General features: G+C 42.3%; 2 protein-coding genes across 5 annotated transcripts in view; one reads left to right on the top strand and one right to left on the bottom strand.

Annotated features, from left to right (window-relative positions):
• The window catches only part of med30 (mediator complex subunit 30), a 30,752-nt gene extending 19,843 nt beyond the window's left edge, over window positions 1–10,909 (top strand). For 2 of the 3 annotated variants that reach the window (XM_072676293.1, XM_072676294.1), the window contains exon 5: window positions 9,430–10,909. In XM_072676293.1, coding sequence (XP_072532394.1) covers window positions 9,430–9,525 — 96 coding nt within the window. In that variant the 3' untranslated portion in view covers window positions 9,526–10,909. The remainder of the gene's footprint in view (window positions 1–9,429) is intronic. The other variant, XM_072676295.1, reaches the window with a different exon arrangement.
• A 2,177-nt stretch (window positions 10,910–13,086) lies between these two features.
• Window positions 13,087–21,463, bottom strand: part of ext1b (exostosin glycosyltransferase 1b) — a 106,384-nt gene continuing 98,007 nt past the window's right edge. For both annotated transcript variants that reach the window (XM_072676292.1, XM_072676291.1), the window contains 4 exons: window positions 18,543–18,632; window positions 15,592–15,752; window positions 15,264–15,435; window positions 13,087–14,259 (listed from right to left, as the gene is read on the bottom strand). In XM_072676292.1, coding sequence (XP_072532393.1) covers window positions 14,074–14,259; window positions 15,264–15,435; window positions 15,592–15,752; window positions 18,543–18,632 — 609 coding nt within the window. In that variant the 3' untranslated portion in view covers window positions 13,087–14,073. The remainder of the gene's footprint in view (window positions 14,260–15,263; window positions 15,436–15,591; window positions 15,753–18,542; window positions 18,633–21,463) is intronic.

The following is a 21,463-nucleotide window of genomic DNA, read 5'->3' on the forward strand; positions in this document are numbered from 1 at the left end:
AACTACTGCAGACAAAGTAACCAAGAACAGTGCAATCAATACCACAGGCAGATGGAGGGCGAGTGGCGAAAGAGCTTGATTGAAAAATGCTCAGGAACACAACATTGATCAATGGAGGCTCTCTGCAACATTGACACGGTACACACTGCATTCTCGCCCTCTAGCACAGTTTGAGAATGTAGAATTACTGAGATGTGAATCTGCAGGCTTAGCAATACGCTTGTTTATTTTTTACTTGAGCTAGGTTGCACCCATTGCCATTACCATTGCATGCCAATAGAATAGGACTGTCTGGAGCAGATAAACATGTCATTCGCATCACATGTGGTACGAAATTGAGATCTCAAGGTCCCAGTTTAATAAAATAATAATACAAAATCTAGAATAGAAGAAGGGTAGACCTCTCTAACACTCTTGTCCCTGAATGCAGTCCAATCCTCACAGTAATGCTCCAAAATCTGGCAGAAACCTTCTCTGGACAGTAAAAACTGTAACTCCAACAAAAGCAGGATACATTTTTTTTTAATGCTCTTGATTTCAGAAGAAGCAGTGAGTGAGCAGGTGTCCCAATACTTTTGTCCATATAATGTATCCATGTATACTCTAAAAGAAACTGTCCGGATCACTTAAAAGGTCTGACAAAATTGTTCATCTCTGTGTTCATGCCTTCAGCTATATGAATATGAACACATACACACATACAGAACAATACTGCTCATTTTAACTATAACTGTAAACCACTGAATTCTGACGTTCAGAATCTGTGTTTTCTCACCACAGTCTTGCCTCACATAATCCAATCTCTTTAGCTGTACCTAGCTGAGAATGTGTAAGCAAGTAAGGCAGCATTTAAAAAATAAACTCTAAAATTACTAACAGAAATAAAAAAAATAATAAAGTCTTCAGTGTCACTCTAGGAAAAATCTGAGCTGGATTTCTGAGAAGCATCTTAGCGCAAAGATGATCCATAAGTGGTCGAGCCTGTATCACAGTTAACACTCTCTCTACCAGTTCTCAGCCAGATCTCAACGCTGCTTCTTAAACTATGTTTAATATCTAGTGGAGGATCTCTGATGGATATCTGCCTCTGGCCAACATCTGCCTGGAAAATCACAGAGATGTGACCCTGGGATTAAAATGGTCAATGGTTCAGTTAAAAACAGCAGGTAGTGGGTAAGAAAACACTCACAGTCATTGTTATCTGTCTTCTGGATTGAAGTAAAATTGCAGATGAGCTCCCGTGACTGAGAGAAACACCCCAGGACCCCATGTGAATTTAATCCCCTCTGAATTGGGCATTCGAGTTAACAGCCTCTTTAATGCGTTCCATACATAGCAGATCAACTTAAATATGATAAGAACCTTTCTCATTGCATCTTCCCCCACTTTCCTCTTCTTCCTCCACCAGATCAGAGAGGCAGTGTGGGGTCCTGGAGGAGAACGAGGAGGCGCAGTAGTGGTATTAGAGAAGCCCTTCCCTCCCTCAGCCTGTCTAATCCCTTCGCCTCACTCCTAGACACTTAGACTTGTAATTCCTGCTCCATCTGCAGGAATAAAAGCAGCGATTTGAGTTGCTGGTGACAAGGCGGATTAGCCAAGTAGAATCCAAGGTGAAACGGCGTGTATTATAACGGCTCTTTTTATATATTTATTTTAAAGGAGGCTTTTTATCTAGGAGCACTTGGCTTGTGTAAATTATAGAAATAATGTTTGTTCAGATTGAGGTTTAAAGGTTATTGAAGGCTCAAAGGCTGCTGCTATTAAGGATGGGTGATGATTTTTAATAATAATAATAATAATAATAATAATAATAATACTTATTTTACATAGGGCTGTAAGTAAAGCTTGTCTAGTCCCTGTAGAGAAGTACTGCCAATAGACTATGACTCTCTAGAACAGATAAACCTTGACCTATAGGCACCATGCCTAATGCCAGGCGTGGGCTAGAGGGGTATACAGCCCCCCGGCATTGAGCTGAGGAGGAGTGGCACTGTATTCTCTGGAATGATGCTTCATCCAGTACTTCTAGGAGGAGTTGGGGATGAAGTGACCTCCCCTAGATAGTAGAGACAGCTACTTTATTTATTTATTTATTTTTTAATACTTTTGATTTTGGGGGGGACGACAATGAATGAACAGGTGTCCGAATACTTTTGTCCAGATAGTGTAGCTTGAATTTATAATATTATCCAGAATTTCTTTTCTAGATAAGGATCTTCTCAGTGATCTGAGGAATCTGCAGGAAGCCTGCATCAGTTTGATGTACTGGAGCTGGGCCAGTAAGGGCTTTAAATGTCTTTAGCAAGTCCAAGTGGAACTTAATAGAAACCCAGTGTGATCTGAAGAAGGCTGGACTAATATACTCAGACTTTCTGTCATAGAAAACAATTAAATTCTGAACCAGTTGAAACCTATTTAGAGAGACAGCCGGATGACCATGCAGTTATCTGTTATCCTGAGTCAGCATGTGTCATATGCTGCATATAGACAAATTTGGATATTCAGACCTTTGTTTTGTGACATTATCATGCTGCAAGTAAGGTCCGCAAGAAGATTGTGGCCATAGGGATGCTCATGGTCAGCAAAAATACTCAGATAAGCTGTTGCATTCAATCAATGATTAAATGGTATTATTAAATGGTAGCAAGAAAACAGCATTTCCCACAGCATTACACCACCTCCAGTCTGGGCCGTTGGCACAGGGCAGGTTGGGTCCTGCTACAGCCTCAGCTTTCTGTTCTTGGCTGACAGAAGTGGAACCTGATTATCTGCCTCCCGGTTGGACGTGTTGATCATGCTGAGATGCTTTTCTGCTCACTTCAGTTGTACAGAGTGGTTATCTGAGTTCTCTGTTGACCTTTCTCATCAGCAAGGTGTTTCAGTGTGCAGAACCGCCGCTCACTGGAGGTGTTTACTTTATTACACCATTTTCTATCCTGAGACTGCTGTGTCAAAAATCACTGAGATCACATATTCCTTATTCTGATGGGTGATGTGAACATTACCTGAGGCTGCTGACCCGTATCTGCATGATTTTATGCACTGCACTCCACTGCACTGCTGCCAAATGATTGGCTGATTAGATAATTGCATGAATGAGTAGGTGTACAGGTCTAATAAATTGCTTAGTGAGTGTAACTCTATTATAGAGTGCTCACATTCTCATGAGGCTGTGTGTGTGTGTGTGTGTGTGGGACGCAGAGGGAAATAATTATTGAATCATTTTTCCCCCTTTTTAAGCACATTTCACAGCTGTTATTAATAGGTGAATAATACATTTGTGAGTTTTCCACTGTTTTGTGTCTTCGAGCTCCATTATCTCACCCTGCTCTCGTTTAGCTGTTTTCCAAGCTGTTTGCCATCGTCCAATAAGGCCGTAAACCTGCACTACCCTCATCGATTGTGCTGGATGACTGTTGGAGCCAGGCCCACCCAGCACGAAGAGAGAGTTCAAAGAGTTTAGCACGGATAAGAGCCCTAGCTAACCGAACGGATTGAAGCTCACGGTTGAGTGTTTAATGCTATCTTGGAGCTGGAACACAGTTTTTATTTCTGTTCCAATAATGTGTCAAGAGATGCACCTCTCTTCATTTGGCTGCATTTAGTGCTAATGCAGTGTGTTTAACCTCGGTGTGATTTATCGAGAGCCACTGCCCTTTAGAGGCCGTCTGACAAGACATAAAGAATACCTAAAATGTTATGTGAAATGATGACTCTTTTATGGTTGAAGGGGGAATTCTGCTGTGAAAATCTTACGTGATGCTTTTAAGTGTCTCATTTAACGCTTTTGACAGCGGTTATGGCCGGGGTGAAGCTAGACTTGGTAAAAACACGGCTGTGCCGTCCTGTCTAGTGGAAATAATATAAAGAGCTGATTTTATAAAGCCTAATAGACGTTTCCTTTCCTGTATTAATATTGGTCCAGCACACTGTGACTTCATTAAAAATGTTCAATATTGCCTGCCAGCTGAGTGAGTTCGACGCTGCTGCTGTACAGGAATAGATCACGTCTTTCATTTAATAGCAAAGCAGAACGGCTGATATTCCTGTTATGAGAAACCATATCCACATTTTGAATCGAATTCCTTTGATTAATGTTTTAATATATGCTTTAAAAGCATTAAAAGTAAATCATACCATTACATTATAACGTACACCGATCGGCCATAATATTAGCACCACTGACAGGTGAAGTGAAAAACATTAATTATCTTCATCTACATATTAGGGAGCAAGCAAACAGTCGGTTCCGGAAGATGTTAAAAGCAGGACAAATAGGCAAGCATAAGAATCTGAGCCACTTTGACAGGAACCAAACTCTGATGGCTAGACGACTGGGTCAGAATTAGGGCTGAGCGATATGGTAAAAATACTATACAACGATATTTAACATTTTTCACGATACAAAATATTTATCACAGTACATGGAATCACAGACTAAATACATCAGTAGGGACAGATTCCTAAAACCTCCCGTACTGAACCCAGTGATTTTACTCAACATCTGCTGCACTTTATCTATTTAAACCAGTCTAATGACACCGTTTTTAAAGAAATTTGCAGCTAATCAGTGTTCTTTAAGCACTGACAATATCTTCCATGTGCCTAGAAAAGCATATTAGGATATGATAAAATATTGCCGTATTGCCCAGGTCTAGTCAGAATATCTCCAAAACATCAGGGAGGTCATGTTGGGCATTTCTGGCATCTAGTGATCAGTACCTACCACAAGTGCTCCAAGAAAGGACAACCAGTTAACTGACGACAGGATCATGGGAACCTAAGGCTCATTAATATGATCCATGGAGGCCCCACCTCACAGCTTAAAGGACTTAAATGAGGATCTGCTGTTGACCTATTGGTGTCAGATACCATAGGACACCTTCAGGGTTCTTGTGGAGTTCTCACCTCGAATGCTGAGATCTGTGGTGGCAGCACAAATGGGACCTACTCAATATTCGGCAGGTGGTGTTAATGTCATGGCTGACTAGTGTAGTTCTGCGTTTGAAGTTGGTATCTTCTTTATCTGTTAATGCTTCTGAAAGGAAAATTAGTAAGAGTGTCTGTCCCCTGTTCTTCCTCAGTGCTTTTAGCAGCTAGCAGGACGTGAATGTGGAACGTATAAGACTGTGGAAGGGAAGGAAAGGTCTACTAATGAGTTTATGCAGTTGCTCATATTGTGGCTCATATAAGACAGACAATAAATATGGATCACAGACAATGGGTGGAGACCTCAAAGTTCTGGCTTTTTAGGTCACCTCCTTTTAACATCCCAGGGGATGGGGGCAGTTTGACTCTCCTACTGACAGCCATGCTGTGTTTAAAAGGACCACATTTTGACATGCTGTGTTGAAAAGTAACATTTTCCTCCTAGCGTGTCAGAATATCAGACTTATCTTGTACCTCTGGTTTCCACAAATTGGAGGCTGATGTTCTCACGTTGGTGAGAACATACAGGTCTAGTTTAAAGAGATCCTCTTGCATGTTGTATCGTCTTAGATGTCAGATTCATCATGGTGCAGCCCGATTAGCCTGGTCTACAGGAGTTTATTCAGATAAGACCAATTAAAGGTACCAATATAAGGGAAATAAGATTTTTTTAGCGTATGACTTCCCAATTACAAGCTATGAAACAAAACCACAACAGTGTACCACCAACTGAACTCACTGTGGTCTTTTCATTGACCTCATTGGAGTGGGGAGGGCATCAACATTTACCAAAAGTGCAAAAGAACAAGCATAGGATAACCAATGCGACATGTTTTTAGCCCTGTATGCAAACACCTTGCATCTGCACTGTGTAACTTTGGAGAAGTGGCAGGACCGTGCTCTTAATAGCTGCGTAACACTGCATAACCAGAGCCATATTTGTGTCAAATCCTGTAATAATACACTACTGTCTCAGTTCACATGCTTCTTATACTGTCAGTGATGGTTTTGTATCTCTCAGCTTGTGCAGAAATGCATGTGTAAAGCATGTCCTTTAGTGATGATTCAAAGTGAGAATGATACTTCCCGACTGTAGGGGGAGCCCATGAGCAAGAAATACGTATTCTTGCATACTGCTGCTTTAAATCACTGATAGTTACTGAGAAATGTTTGGGTGAGTTTTTAGTACGGTCTGCTTTGATGGTTTGTAATAATAATTACTATAACTTTAGATTGGTATGGCATTTTTGTAAACTTAGCCAATTAGAGAATATTACCTAACTGGGACTTACTGGGAGAGATATTGATCTAACTGGGGCTTCCTCTTTCAATTAAAGGTGAAATTAATTGCATTGTTATCTCCAATGGTTAATAGGCAAGTGAAGCACTGATGAAGGTTTGTTATTCTGCTTTTGCAATAATCCATTGTAAGCTTTCACCATCTGCTGTTTGTGCTGCCCATGGTGGTTTATATTTGGCAATTCCCCCAGGAGAACCATTGCATTCTCAATGCCTAAAAAAGAGCAAATAACCCCCTTCTTCCCTTTTCTCTTCCAGAGTGGTGCACACAATAGACTGAGCCGAATCTCAGGGGCTTAAACTCCGGTGGGCTGTCAATCACAATCTAAAACTTGGCAGATTTGAATGAATCAGAATTTTAATAAGTCGGCATTTGATCAAAAACTCTCCTTCGCTCGCACATTATCGAGGACAGCTCCTTTGATCTCCTCTTGAGTTGAGGAGTAAAGAGAAGCAGATGAAGGGGGAAGCAAAATGAGACGTGGTGTTCGGTCCAGAACCAGCTTCGTGACAAAGTAGTCCAGCTGGAATATCAAAGTTTTTGCACCTTCAGATTGTCCTCAGTGAACGCAAGCTAATGACTGTGCCTGTGTTCCTGAGCGCTGAGGTTGTGCTGTCAGAAGTCTGCTCTGATAATGCCATGGCTTCTGACAGAAGCCCTCTTCTGAGAGCGCATGGAGACGTTATACAGTGCATGGGTGAGACCAAAGAAAGATTCAAGCTTGACAGATGAAAATACCAACTCATCAAACTCCTCGGAAATGCACTCCTAATACACTATTTGGACAAAAGTATTGGGACACCTGCTCATACATTGTTTTGTTTGAAATCAAGATGTATCCTGCTTTTGTCGGAGTAAATGTCTCTACTGTTAAGGGAAGGCCTTCTTTTAGAATTTGGAACATAGCTGTGAGGAATCCATTGCATTCAGCGACAAGCGTAGCGTAGACAAGAACGTAGTGCACACAGTTCCACTGCTCCACGGCTCTTTTAGTGGCAGGGTGTCAATAGGTTCATGTTCATCTTTTCCAGATGGTCCTATTCTATTGGCAGTACTTCACTACTGGGACTAGACAAGCTGTGTGTGTATGTATGCACTTGCACATCCAGTGCCAGCAAAGGGTGCAGCTTAAAGTAGCTGAATGCATTTATTAGAAGGGGTGTCCACAAACATTTGGACATATGGTGTACATACCTCAAAGTTCCTAGCCGACCACCACAGTGGTATACTTTTGACAGCTGCGTGTAATCCGTTTTCAGAGTGCGTCCAGGATGCTACACCTTCATTGTCAGATTTGCATTCTAAAATTGAGGCTTGCTGAGACTCCACTCCTGATTCAAGAGGAGAACGGATGGAGCGGCAGCAGAGGTCTTATGCCTTTTTCACCACGACCGATCAGGATGAATAGCTCAGAAATGTAATATGCAGCTCCGTCGCCTGACTTGGGCAGTTAAGTGGCAGTATTTCAACGATTGAGATTTTTCTGGGTAACATTTTGACACTTTAGCTGTGCTATGTAATTTTCATTGAAGATTGAATAAAAAAGCTTTGGAGTCAGTGTGTGAGCAGTCAGTGTAACGTTCAGGAAGTGCATATAGGTTTTCCTGATATGAATATTTCAAATGAGCCATTCACGCTATCATTTCATTACTTATCTGATTCCACTGACAGGCCTTTGGGTGTTCACCGCTAACTGCTCTTAAAGCAGAAATAGAAACACACTTCACACTCTGTCCTTTGCATAGTAGTACAGCTGAACTCAACCTCCAGAGGTTGTAAACTTATCTGGGCAGTTTACCTGGTTCCATTGGGGCTGGGCCGAGACCACCTCCTCTCAGGGGGCTTGGAGCGGTCGTTTTGGTCTGCATCCAAGTGCGATTACAGTAGTCACACCTGCCCAAAGGAATCGCACCAACACACTAGTGAAACGGCCGGTGAGAACATACACCCGAAAGGGAGCAGTGGCCAGTGCCTGGGGGAAAAATTGGGGGTTATGTGCCTTGATCAAGGCCTGGTGATGTACAGCTTTCATGGACATAAGGACAAATGTCCTTATGTCGCTTTCTCTAAAGTTGGGGTCACTCTTAAAAAAAAATCTTAGGGGAGAGTTTCTCTGCTGTTAAACATGGTAATGATTTTACATCAGTCATTTTTGTCCACATAAGGGCTACAAATGTTGTAGTTCATTTGCTTTGGTTTTGAGTACAATAATGCTGACTGTCAGCTGATACCAATCAGATTATGCATATAATACAGCCCCACAACTTGGGTAAGAGGTGCTATTAATAGGCCTTAAGAAACGGTTTCTATAATCTGATTGGTATGGGCAGAAAGTCTGCATTCTGTTTAGTAAAAGTTTCTATAATCAGACATTTACTCATTTACATGAAAAAAATATATATATTTACACCAAGGCTCTGAGCTAGGCTAAACTGAAGTGAGCTAGCTGAAATCTTACCCGAACTTTCCGTTCCACTCTTTTTTGAAAAATACACCTGATGCCCTGATGATGCCAACTCTCCATTCCAGCTCAAATAGAGCAGCAGTTATTGTAACATCAGAAAGTAACCACTGCTTAATTTAAGGTGGAGCGGAAAGTTCGAGTAAGAGGACGATGTACTGGAACTGGTAACACACTGGTAACCTCAGCTTACTCATCAGCTCACAAAGGCACTCTAATAAGGGCGGCTGTAGAGGTCCTCACTGCTGCAGGCGGCAGCTGAGAATCTTGTGCATTAATGATGCCTAGAGTGCCTGCTACAACAAAACCAAGGATTGGAAGTAGGCTGGGCTTTAAACATGCCTGGATCGGCCCCTGATCAAATGGGATATTACTATTAATATTTTTTGTAATTACCTCTATTTAAAGTCTTTTGTTAAGGCAGAAGCAGCTTGCAGTAATGTAAGGTTACTGGAGACTGAAGTATCAGTATCAGTATCAGTGCTGGTGGGTCTTACCTCAGTGTGCACAGACTGCACTCTGACGACAGCATGTTTTCCTCCACATTTTACCGTGTTAATATCTGCCATTAAAAAAAACAACAACTATTAAATCACTTGTATTCAGAATGTGGAGCATCTCCTCTATCTGTCTGCTTCTGTCCAAATGTTATACTGAGATTTGATTTGCAGTGGAGCATGGAAGTCATTCAGTAACAGATACACCCTTTAAAAATCACTTGTTATTTTTTTTATTACAGAAACTCAAACAGAAGAACCAACAGCTGAAGCAGATAATGGACCAGCTCAGAAACCTCATCTGGGAGATTAACTCCATGCTGGCTGTGAGGAGCTAAAGTACACACACACACACACACACACACACACACACACACACACACACACACACACACACACACACACACACACACACACACTTGCAGAGGACTCTTGTATATGCAAGACAGACTATTGTCTACACAGGCTGCATTAATGAGATGTCTGTTTTCACTGACCATGAAGCAGAAAGACAGAAGAGACAGGAGAAGGGTGCTGAGGTGAAAAATTGAGAAAGGGAAGGCGGAAGGAGAAAAGACTGAGAGAAGGGAGGTAAATGTTGCTGCTCGCTCAAGCGACGTGGTTGAAAATGCATTCGCTTTAGCTGCTTTGGATTCAGTACTCGGCGAGGAAATTGAAAAGGCAGAGTGCTTCTCTTCTTTGCTGTGATGAATGTCTGTCTAAATTGTATTCCAAATATTTGTTCCAAATAAGTTGTAATGTTGCTTTTATTCAGAGTAAATTAAATATTTCTTAATTTATAGTATAAAAAAAGATGTAGCATTGATACATATTGCGGATGAGTGTTATTTTAATGTGCTTATGCATTACAATGCTTGCATAATGTAAATGTCAGAAACGCTGTTTGGCAGCTTCATAAACACACAAACCGTCTAGTGCTTTTAATGTTCTGAACATTTTTCATATTTATATCTGTTGGTTTTGCATAAATAAATTGACAGTTCAAGATGAGGCATCTTTGTTTATGAAGTTGGTGTTTCCTAGGTAGAAGATCACGCTCCAGAAATAGGAGTGAAAAACAATGTGAACCTGATCCTGAGCATAGAATGTAGAAAAGCAAGCTTGGCACCAAGAGGTCTCCAGATTGGAAGTGGAGGTAGGGGGAATGAAGAAGCTGCGCTTTCTCCTCTCTCAACAGCTGAGTTGTCCAAATATTTGTGGACATCCCTTCTAATGAACGCATTTAGCTACTTTAGCTAAGCAGAGAAGAATTGCCAATAGAATAAGACTCTCTGGAGCAAATCAACATGAACCTAAATGCAATCAAATCCTCACAACAATGCTCCAACATCTAGTAGAAAGCCATCCCTGGACAGTAGAGACAGCTCAGACAGTTATGAACAAAGGAGCTCTACAGTACATAAGAATGGAACCTCCACATTTAACCCATTCATAGCAGTAAAAACACACGTTGCTCCATGATTGGAGACCTGGATTAACAATTACAGGGTTGTGGGTTCGAAACCCAGGTCCACTAAGCTGCCATTGTTTTGCCCTCTCTTCTCCAGGGGTGGCGTAGCATTGCTGGCCCCAAGCTCTGACCCCAGCTTCTCATCTGTAGCTTCTGTTTTTTCCTCTTCCTCCTCATCCAGGCTATGGTTGCCACCAGTAAGGGTGATTTGTAAATGTAAATGTAAAAAATAATAAAAAAAGAAAAAGAAACATAGCCCTCCTCATCATATCCCATCAAATGACTTTTATTCATTTTCTTATAAAGCATTCATACAAAATTGTCATTATTCTATTCTCTTTATTACCTCTATAAAAAGTCTTTTGTTAATTACAGGGAGAAAGGAGAAAGATAAGGACAGGAGGGAGCAAATTATATATTTATATATACGTATTTATATATATATAAAAAAGTCGGCAGATTCTCCTAAGTACTCTAAAGTGGTCATGCAGTTCTGGGGGTCTTGATGAGTGTGTAATGGATGCTGAAAGACTCCAGTGTAAGAGTGTAAAGCTGCTATCTGCCATGTCTTCAAGGGCAGCTTACTATGCCCCTCTCTAGGTGAAGTGGCTTATAAAATGGTCAGATCAAATTTAGTCAAAAGGCACAATCAGAAAAAAAAAAGAAAAAGAAAAATCCGAACGACTGCTAATGCCGGCCCTCGCCTCTCTCGGAGTGCGGTCTTCCTTATTGCTGATCACAGAACGTTATGCAGGACTGCAAACTAATGTCCTGTTCATTTACAGACTGTCATGCCAGTTACAGCTACGACTTTACAGGAGAAAAATAAAGAACCCAGCATAAAAACAATAAAATAAAATAATAAAAACAACAAAAAAAACACTATGTCCCTAATGCCTCTTGGTTACCACAAGTCTTTGGTGACAGAGTATGCAGTGGCAGCAGCATTAGCATTCAGAAGGTGCCAATTAATGATAATTAACAAATTGATAACACTAGTGTAACAGCACCTCATCATAACTGGCTGACTGTTGCACTGACTCACATTAATGAAATGGGTCACGGGCATATTCGGCATAGGTCAAACAGCTGGACATGGTGTGTAGGCATGCCCTTTTAGAAATAATGTTATTGGGGGGGATAAAAGACAAAATGTACATCTTACAGAAAATAGGATTTTTGCTGCTGCACAGCCGTCCTCAGTCATCCTCTCCAGGTCGTCAGATATGGTATACTATACACATTTGCTTCGTTTTATTTGTGTGAAAATAAATACAGTTTATGTACAGCAAGTCTACATTTCCCAAACGTCTGATTTGTCTATGAAATTGTGCAAGGCTAGAAATGAAAATCTCTGATATGAGATGGTCACAACAATAACTCAAACAATCATAGAGAAAGGCTTGATTCATATGTCAATAAGAGGGTTTACTGAACTTAATAGTTGACCAGATGTGGGCCAGTGGTTTCATATCAGCTACATTGCTGTTAATTTAGTCCTTAATTTACAGCATCTGTTGCTGTTTGATGTTTGAAGATGAATGGAGAAATTAAACCCAACTTTCTAGAAAAATAAAAGATTTCTTTTTGATCTTCATCTGCGCTTGTTTTGACTGCAGAGCAAAGCTGTCTCTGTAGCAGGAGATTCTTGTAAAGCTCACATCAGGGTGGCTGAGATATATTGAAACACACACACACACACAATTCTGCTTCACTTCAGGGATCTTTTTTTTTTTTAATCACCCTTCATTTCCAGTTCACTTATTTTAAAATGGCAGTTCTTATAAATGGGTTTTTTTAAGATCATTGTGAAGAAGAAATTAGCTAGGTGGAAATGTGAGCTCTCTGGATCAGACAGATACTAAAGAATACAAAGAAGAGTCAGAATCGTAGCACTAGCATGACTTGACTATTAAAAACTATTTGATTTTGGGTTAAACCAAGTAAACAAAGAAACAAAAAAAACTTAGTGTATCATTTAAAACTCTACGCAAGATCATCTGCAGTTTGCTCATTCTGACCAATATGCCTTTCAGCACATTTCTGTAACGGAGAAGTTTCCTTTTGAAACGCTCTTCTGCAGTGCAGCGCTTTTTTCCCTTTTTTAAGGACACCAGGGGGGACTTTGGCTCACAGCTGGCTCACTTTAAGTCCAGTCACCTTCACAAAAGGCCACTAAAGCACGGCGCTCCTTCAAGTCATCAGACATTCAAGTACCTGTATGAGCAGAGACTGGCAGGTAGCTCCACTCCATTATAAAGACTAACACTTCTGCACTGGAGACTGCAGAGAAGTACAGGGGTCTGCCCCGTATCTTAAGCGCCATTCCGTTGATATAAAATCAATGACTGAAAGGATGCACGTTTTATTTCATAAAAAAAAAATACACCTGTAAAATTGAGGACATACATCTCATGGGCATGGGTGAGGAGGAGGGCGGCTGCTAAAGGGTGAAAGATGAGGTGGTGCCATGACCCTGACAGATAGCTCATTCTTCATTGGGCTGGAACAGAACAAAGACGCTAGGAGCTGCTTGCTGAAATTTGGCCTATAAGTCACAACGAGTCCCGTCGTACCGCAGTGGTGTTAGGTGCTTCTCTCAAAAGAATGGGAATGGCCACTCGCCCACATTTTTGACACTTTTGTCTAAAGCTGACGATGCAGTTGAGAATTGATGAAGGAAATTCAGTGCATAGATTTTAATTGTATCTAGACGTTTTAGTGAGGGGGTGATGGCATGTCAGTTAAAAGGCAATTAACAAATCTTGGCACTGAAGGAATTAGCAACAAGCAACATAAAAAGCCTCTGATTGTTGTTGCATTTGCCACCTTTAGTATAAGTGGAGATATTGGCATTGAGGAGGAAATGAAGACCAGTTCCCTTGTCAGTATGAAAAGTTTCATAAATGTGTGTGTACGCTGCTCACGACTGAAACGGTCCGAAGAACTGAATGATCAACGTGACAAACTACCGAACGTCAGAAGACACATGATGAACATATAAAACCATTGCTAGGATGTAGGATGTTTCTGAGGCCGAGACTGGGAGGAGATGGTGGGTTGTGGTTTGGATCCTGATGTAGTTAGTGTGAAGACATTGATGCATCCCCCCTGCCTTCTCCCATATTCTCTCATGTGCTGGCAAAGATCGTCAGTCATTTACGGCATTCATTTAAAAAAAATAAAAGAAAGAAATAAGAAAAGAAAAGAAAAGTCTCTTCTAAAGAGTCTTGTGGTCAAAAGCGTGTGCGTGCTGCGGGTGCACCTGTGTGCACGTGTCCCCAGACAGCGCTCACATTCTGCCAGCTCAGTCACTGACCGCGTACTGAGTGGATGAAACCCCTGTGGTCCTCTTCCTTTCCACAGAATGTCTTAGAACCCCCTGCTGTGTGGCCAGTAGGGGGTGCCCGTCTGGTCAAAGCCGCTCTATCTCCCTGTATTTCTTGCGGAGGATGGAGACCTGGTCCTTAAACAGGACCGGGTCGAGTCTCATTTGGGAGTGGACCAGGGGCATGCCGCCAAACCAGCTGGCGAACTTGTTCATGCACGTCTGCCGCTGGGCAAAGTGGTCCGGGTCTGCCCAGCGTGATGCTCGGGATGACTGGGGAGGGGAAAGAAACAGTTCAAAGTCAGGTGCTGTTCTGGAGGTTTTTTTTTTTTTTTAAATAATCTTTAATGATCATACACTATATGGACAAAAGTATTGGGACACCTACACAGAAGCTTTCATGACATCTCATTCTAAGACAAAAAGGCATCAATATGTAGTCTCCCCCCACCCACCCCCCCACGCAGCTCTAACAGCAGAGCACTGACAACTTTTATGCACCATGCTCCTCAGCACTGCTCTCTGTGGTTCCTAAGTGCTTCCACTGTTCAATAATACCACTCACAGCTGATTGTGGAAGAACTAGGAGGAAAGAAATGTCACTAACTGACTTCTTGTTGCAGCGGTGGCTCCTATTACCAAACCACCCACTCTTTCACTATTGTGTGGAAAGGCAGACTGCATGGCTAGGTGCTTAATTTATACACACGTGGCAATAAGGCTGAATGAAACACCTGAATTACATTATTAATAGATGTCCAAATACTTTGTCCAAATAGTGTACCTTGTTTAAATGCCCTGAAGGTGTACTTCATGCTTCTATGTACAACTTTTCACAACAAATGTCACAAAGCAGCTTTACAGAGATCCGGGTATGAGCCTCTTTTAAGCAAGCCCATAGCAACAGTGGCATTGCACCACCCAGCTCTGATTCCTGAGGAGCACTGTTGCTGTGCCTGATGCACCCATACAAGCATACCCACACTACCATGCTGGTTTCTTTCTTTCTTTTTTAATGGATCCAGTGGTAACATGCTGGTGCTTCTCATCTAACCCCATCGCTGAAGTACCCCATCCTGCACTTTCTAGTGTTGTTCCTGGTGCAGCACACCCACTTCAACTCAGGAAGTGTTTGTTTATTTGTAGATGAATTGCATTAAGTATGTGAGAACATGGAAAACACCGAACTGTGCCGGCAGTGGTACTACTCCCAGACCAGAGACAGAAACCGGTCTCATGCATCAACAAAAATACAGCATGGAAAAGTTTCCCAATACCTGGCCCATCATGGTCTCCTTGTACTGCTTCTTCTGAGTGACCTTAATGGGCGGCAGCTTGGTCACAGCAGACACCAGGAAATTCATAAGAATGTCCTCACAGTTAGCGAGCTGGTCCACCATGTTCTTCAGGCTGCTTGGCAGGAAGTGTGTGTACAGGTAGTGGTAATATCTGGAGAATAAAACCCAACAGAGAACAGAATGGAAACCAGTTCAGGAAAAGGTGAACAGCGTCTCCCACAGGTCAAACATGTATGAGGAACGTGACGCTGTCCCGAGGAGCTGTGTGAATACTGGCGCAGTGCTGTTGTAAGCAGTATAGCAGTACCTGTGGTAGATGGCGGCTCCAGTTAGAACCATGGAGTAGTCGTTGGTCCATTTGGAGGTATAGCCCCAGCGCTCCTTATTACTGTCCCAGAAATGACTGCGTGCAGGATAACCCACGATCCTCTCTGGGAAGCTCTGCCATACTGTGAAAGCAAAATCCACCTACAAACAACACACAAATCCAGGTCATATTACCTTAAGGCCCAGTGTGGTGGGTATTATCTGACACCAGTGTCAGAAGCCTGAATGAACTATTAAAACTACTGTCTCGTTACTCCACAACCTGGAATACCACAAGATTATCACAGTTTGGCACATAATAAATGACACATAATAAAGTCTATTTATTGAAAGAGTCAAACTTTTAGATTAGAGTTACGAGGGAATTCATTTATTAATTGTTTATTTGTATTATTATTTATATAAGATGCTATAAGTGATCTGCAGGACACCTATAATCCCACCATAAAACACCCTGAAGAACTCCTGACTCGGTGTAGTTTGACTGGTTACTATGATTCTACAGTTATTAAAATCTAATTCAGCGTTTTTAATACATTTTAAAACATCAATAAAAGACTTTATGATTTGCACTGAACAACAACAACAACAACAATTCACAGAATCTCAAATATGGCAGACATTAACGAAGTTTCTGGGTTTGGGTTATGTTAAATTAGCTTATTCAACACAATGTCTTTTTTAATGCATAATGTTAGAATTGAATACATTTAAAGTGTCAATTCCAGGTGTTTTATGACCTTTTTTTTTAGGTTGAGACATCATTAGACCTTAACTAATTGTTCAGTGAGCTGCAGGATACCTATAATCCCACAGTACAAACACACTGAACTCCAGATGTAAAGTTTGATTGACCTGCATTATTTTCTAAATACTTCATTATCATTTCTGCTGGCTTGTGGCTTTTTGTGATTTTGCTCAGAGCTCTCAGAACACATAATTAAAAAGTCCTGTAAATTAGTAGAGGGCTCAACTGTACATGGCTGCATAGTGTAATGACAGTAAACCAACAATGTACTGTTCAGCTTCACTTAAGAGTAGTGTTTTTTAGATGCTTTTTACAACGGATCCCATATACAGCCAACATCTGGAACAGCTGTGGCCAGCCACAAATGACTTCTACAACAGAGCCAGAGAAAGTTGCCTAATACAAATGGGTAGCACATCAATGCAAGAGGACACACACACACACACACACACCCGAAGGCACTGCTGTTAGATGCCCTGCTTTCTCTCAGATCAAAGCTTTTAAACAAATAATTACTGAAACACATCAAACGCGTCAGATCCAGAACCTCGGCTGGATAGAAAATCAGCACTGAATTAAAGAACAGCCCTATAACACACACACACACACACACACACACACACACACACACACACACACACACACACACACACACACAGCCCTGCTCCTAACTTCGCAGAAGGTGAATTAACACAGACATGCTTCAAGACAAAACAAGGGCTTAAACAGCTGCATTCATATAGTTGATGCTACATCTATCCCAGAGTACATCACATAGCAGCAGGGTGGAGATGGACAACTGGGGTTTTCCTATGTTGAGATGCAGATAAACCATTAAACCATGACTGGGGATTTCAAGAGAGCAGGAGCTGCAGCGAGAAGCAGTGAAGCTGAGGAGCTGAGTGGGGTTTGGCAGTTCTGAGAGTCTGGCCCTTGTCACCCTGAACACACACAGCCAATCATTGGTCATTTTGCAACATCTCACAGTGTAGATAAACATACACTACCTGTCAAATGTTTTAGAACACCCCTCATTTTTTTCAGTGGTCCACTGGCAGTGCGGCATGGCCCATCTTGGCAATGACTTTGCCTGAGCCTTATCACACAAGCAGCTGTTTACTCTCAGCTCCACAACAGCATCAGAAGACATGTTTCTGAGAGTCAACAGCTGCTTGTGTGATTAGGCTCACATGACAGCAGCTTGTAGCTCAGCTCAACACTGGAGCAGGTCTCAGAGAAGAGCTGCAGGTTTGACTGAAGGTGGAGTGGCAGTAAGAAGGTCTGCCAGGCCTCTTCCTGTACCAGACCTCTTCAGTTTCCTCCAGTTTCCAAGAGTCTCCTGATGGTGTAGGAAACTGTACTCCCCACACTCTGGCTTTACCTGGATTTCTCTAAAGGAAAGAGCTCCACTTATAAGGTTTAGAAAGCTCTACCTGTGTTTCTCTGTTAAGTGGCTTTTACTAGCCATTGTGAGAGCAATCCAGACTCGCAGTGTTGTGGTAGAGAGTGGAGTGCATTGCATTACTTTTTAAAGCCCATTTACTTCCATTGCTACAGACCAGCTGTACGTTCTTAACTAATGGCTTGTTCTCTAAAAAGGCCTAACTACATAAATACCTTTGTACCATTTGAGGTCAATGGACTTGAGACATTTGAGGTAATGAACCATTACAGGAAATTCACTGGACCTGAAGGGCTTAAATGCCAAAAAAACCCAGGAAAAATAAAGGGGGGGGGGGGGGGGGGTTCTAAAACGTTTGATGTTTTATTCTTTTTTAAATATTTTATTAAACATTTAAAGTGCTTGAGGAATCATTTTATTGAAAAACCTTTAATGGCTCTAAACAGTAGTTTAGTAGTGTGGCGTGCAGCCGGCAGGACTCCAGTGGTGTGTGTGTGTGTGTGTGTGTGGTAGGGCTGGGGATTTTGAGGCAGGGGGAGGTGAGTGAGAATAGAAGCTGAGGAACTGAATGGAGTTTGGCAGCTCTGAGAGTCTGGCACATCTGAGTGATAACAGCAGTCAGAAAGCAGAGGACTGACTGTAAGGGCCAGCTCCTCCATGCTGACACAGCTCAGCTCAAAAGCACCACTGGAGTCCTGCCAACACTGCCCTTAACCACCCCCACCAGCCCCCCCCATCCCCTCGTCGCTGTAGTCCTAAACTCTGGAGTGTTTGTGTATACCTCTGTGGTGGAGAGCACTGTATCCTCATCTAAACTCAGCACAGCGTCCGTGATTATGCTCTCATACGGCTGAAAACGGCTGCTCATCGCCTGCCGAGGGAGAGAGAGGGTGAGAGAGAGAGAAAAAGATGTTATGATAATTATAATATATAATTTTTACTCACTACAATTATCATCACTTCCTTTGCGATTATTTCAGCTGTCAATGTCGTTACTGTTGTTGGAATACTTTGGCAATATTGTACTCATTACAGTCAGAAAGAGGGGGAGAGAAAAAAAAGGGAAAAAGGGAAAGGGGGGGGAGAGAGAGAGAGAGCGAGAGAGAGAGAGAGAACGAGGGGTAAGAGAAAGGGGAGAGTAGGAGAGAGGGAGAAAGAGAGAAAGGGGGCGACTAAGGGAATGAGAGAACGAGGGGTAGGAAGAGAAAGGTAAAGAGAGAAAGAGGGAGGAAGAGAGAGAGAGAGAGAGAAAGGGAAAAGGGGTGGAGCGACGGGTAGAGAGCATGACAGATGGGGAAAAAGGTAAAGGGGGTGGTGGGGGTGCAGCTCCTACAGGTGTTCTATTCTGCTTTGGTTGTTTCAGCTCTGGTATCAGTTTGGCTCAGAGCCGCATCAGTCTGATAAGATGCTATCTCTCTGGGAAAAGAAAGAAAATACTCCCTACATTCCTCCTGCCCACTTGTGCAATATTCATAGCTTTTAAATATTTAGCTGCCGTGTGTGTGGGGTGTGTGTGTGTGTGGGGTGTGTGTAGTGTAGTAAATGAAGAGAGAGCTTCTTGCAGTGTGAGCAGGTCAGGGACACCAAAATGCTAATGAGAGACACAGGCCTTAGAGCAGTGAGTAGGAACACCGCTACGTTAGCTTCTGGACTCAAACAAAACCACCCACACAACACACACACATTCACACATCCAAACACACAGTTATATCCTTGATTACAAACACAGGAACACTGTACACTAAAACTCTGTGCTTGAAAACACACTCCTCCACACACTAGCACACCAAACCAGGAATATCCACAGTCCTTATAGGCAAGTCTGTTCACCCCGTCTTTGCAACACCGCTGGGCCGTGACTTTCATTTCTATGAATGAGGACAGACCAAAATGCTTAAAGTCAAAGTCGAGACAACCCTATTCACCATTAGTGTTGGACATTAGATGGAATTTGGCCTCCACCTTTAACACACACACACAGACACTAGTGCTCGTGGTCACAGTGTGTGTTTGCTTACATGTGCCTTGAGCGGTGGACTGCCATCGCTGCGGCGCCCGAGGAGCAACGAGGGTTAAGGGCTATGCTCAAGGGGCCCAACAGTGGCAGCTTACGGAGCCTAGGCATCAAACCCACAACCCTGTTACTGGAGCCACCACTGCTCCACCACTCTAGACTAAAGGTCAGATCAGTTTCAGAAGCTTATTTTAAATCCATGATAAAAATCTGATAAAAGCCTCATATATAGTTTGTAGAGTTTGGCTCAGCGATGCACAAAAAAGCTGGATTCTTCAGCTGTTGTGGTTCTACTCCATAGTCTTTCACTTTTTGGGTGGGGGTAGGGGTTTGTCTGGCATCTTAAAAGTGGTGATCAAATCTGAAGGCAGAAAACTTAAAGGATACTGTAAAGACATAAATAATAAACTGTAATTATATCTATATATCTTTATATTTACATTATTTCTTTCTTTCTTTATTATTCAACTGTATTAGGAGCACCAATAAAGTCCTTTTGGTGTTTATTATACACTTTAATATATACAGTTATTATTGAATATAAGTGTGTGTCTATCCGTCAACATACTTTTGGGCCATTTCTACTGGTCCATCAATCATTCACACTGGCTCCCGAACAGCTCATGTTTTCCAAAGAAAGTTGTGGCACTTTAATACGGGCAGGACATCTATGTCTATATGGAAGTGGTGTTACACCACCTTTCTCCAGCCTTTAACATCCGAATACTTGCCTTCATCACTGTTCATACCGCTGTAGAGCACTAGACCCATTAAACATCCTAAATACGGTGACAGTTCCAGAGCTGGTGAATATTAACGAGCGCCCTGTAATCAGAGATGGTGGCTCTGAGGCTCAAATTGTGACACTTTCAGCAAAGTGCAGGATTGTGTTTAAGTGGAATTCTGCCTGAAGCAACCCCACACACACACACACACACACACACACACACACACACACACACACACACACACACACACACACACACACACACACACACACACACACACACACACAGGGGGTTACCCTGTCAGTCACGGCTCAAAGGAGCTGCCTCTGCTCCCTTCAGCCAGGCTGGATGTGAACGAACGAGCGAACGAACACACAGACACACACCGCTCCGTCAACAAGACGGCCACAAGCACAACAAACCACAAGCGGACTGGCACCCCACTCTCCGCTTCCTGCAGCCAACAGAAAGCTAATCCCTCTCCACTGCAGGCTAAATGCTGTGTGTGTGTGTGTGTGTGGTGTGTGTGTTTTGTAGAAGCTGCTTGGAATCCTGAGCTCTAGACCTTTGAAGAGCCATACACACTCTGTGGCTGAAATGCAGTCAGCCAAAAGTCAAGGTTAGCAGCTTTTAGCTGAGGGCGTCTGCATGAGCTCTCACGCTCACCTGCTTGTTAACTGGCTGAACGCTCCAGTGCCAGATCAGAAGAGTACTTACTGACCTGCTGAATCTGAATCTGATTTTTATTTAAAATTGGATTACTGCTCTTTAGTAGAGCTCCATAAAATTGATTTCATACTGATAAAGTTCTCTGATTATGCCTCTTACGTATGCCTCTTATAAAAATATGACTGGCCTGCTGTGAACAAGAACTCAATTCGATGAAGGTAAAGCAATTTGACGTGGAGAGAGGGTCAGTGCCAGTACATGGGTAGTGCCACAAACCCCAAAACAAAACAA

Source organism: Salminus brasiliensis, chromosome 3 (assembly GCF_030463535.1).
Source record: "Salminus brasiliensis chromosome 3, fSalBra1.hap2, whole genome shotgun sequence".
In the NCBI taxonomy this organism is placed as follows: Eukaryota; Metazoa; Chordata; class Actinopteri; order Characiformes; family Bryconidae; genus Salminus; species Salminus brasiliensis.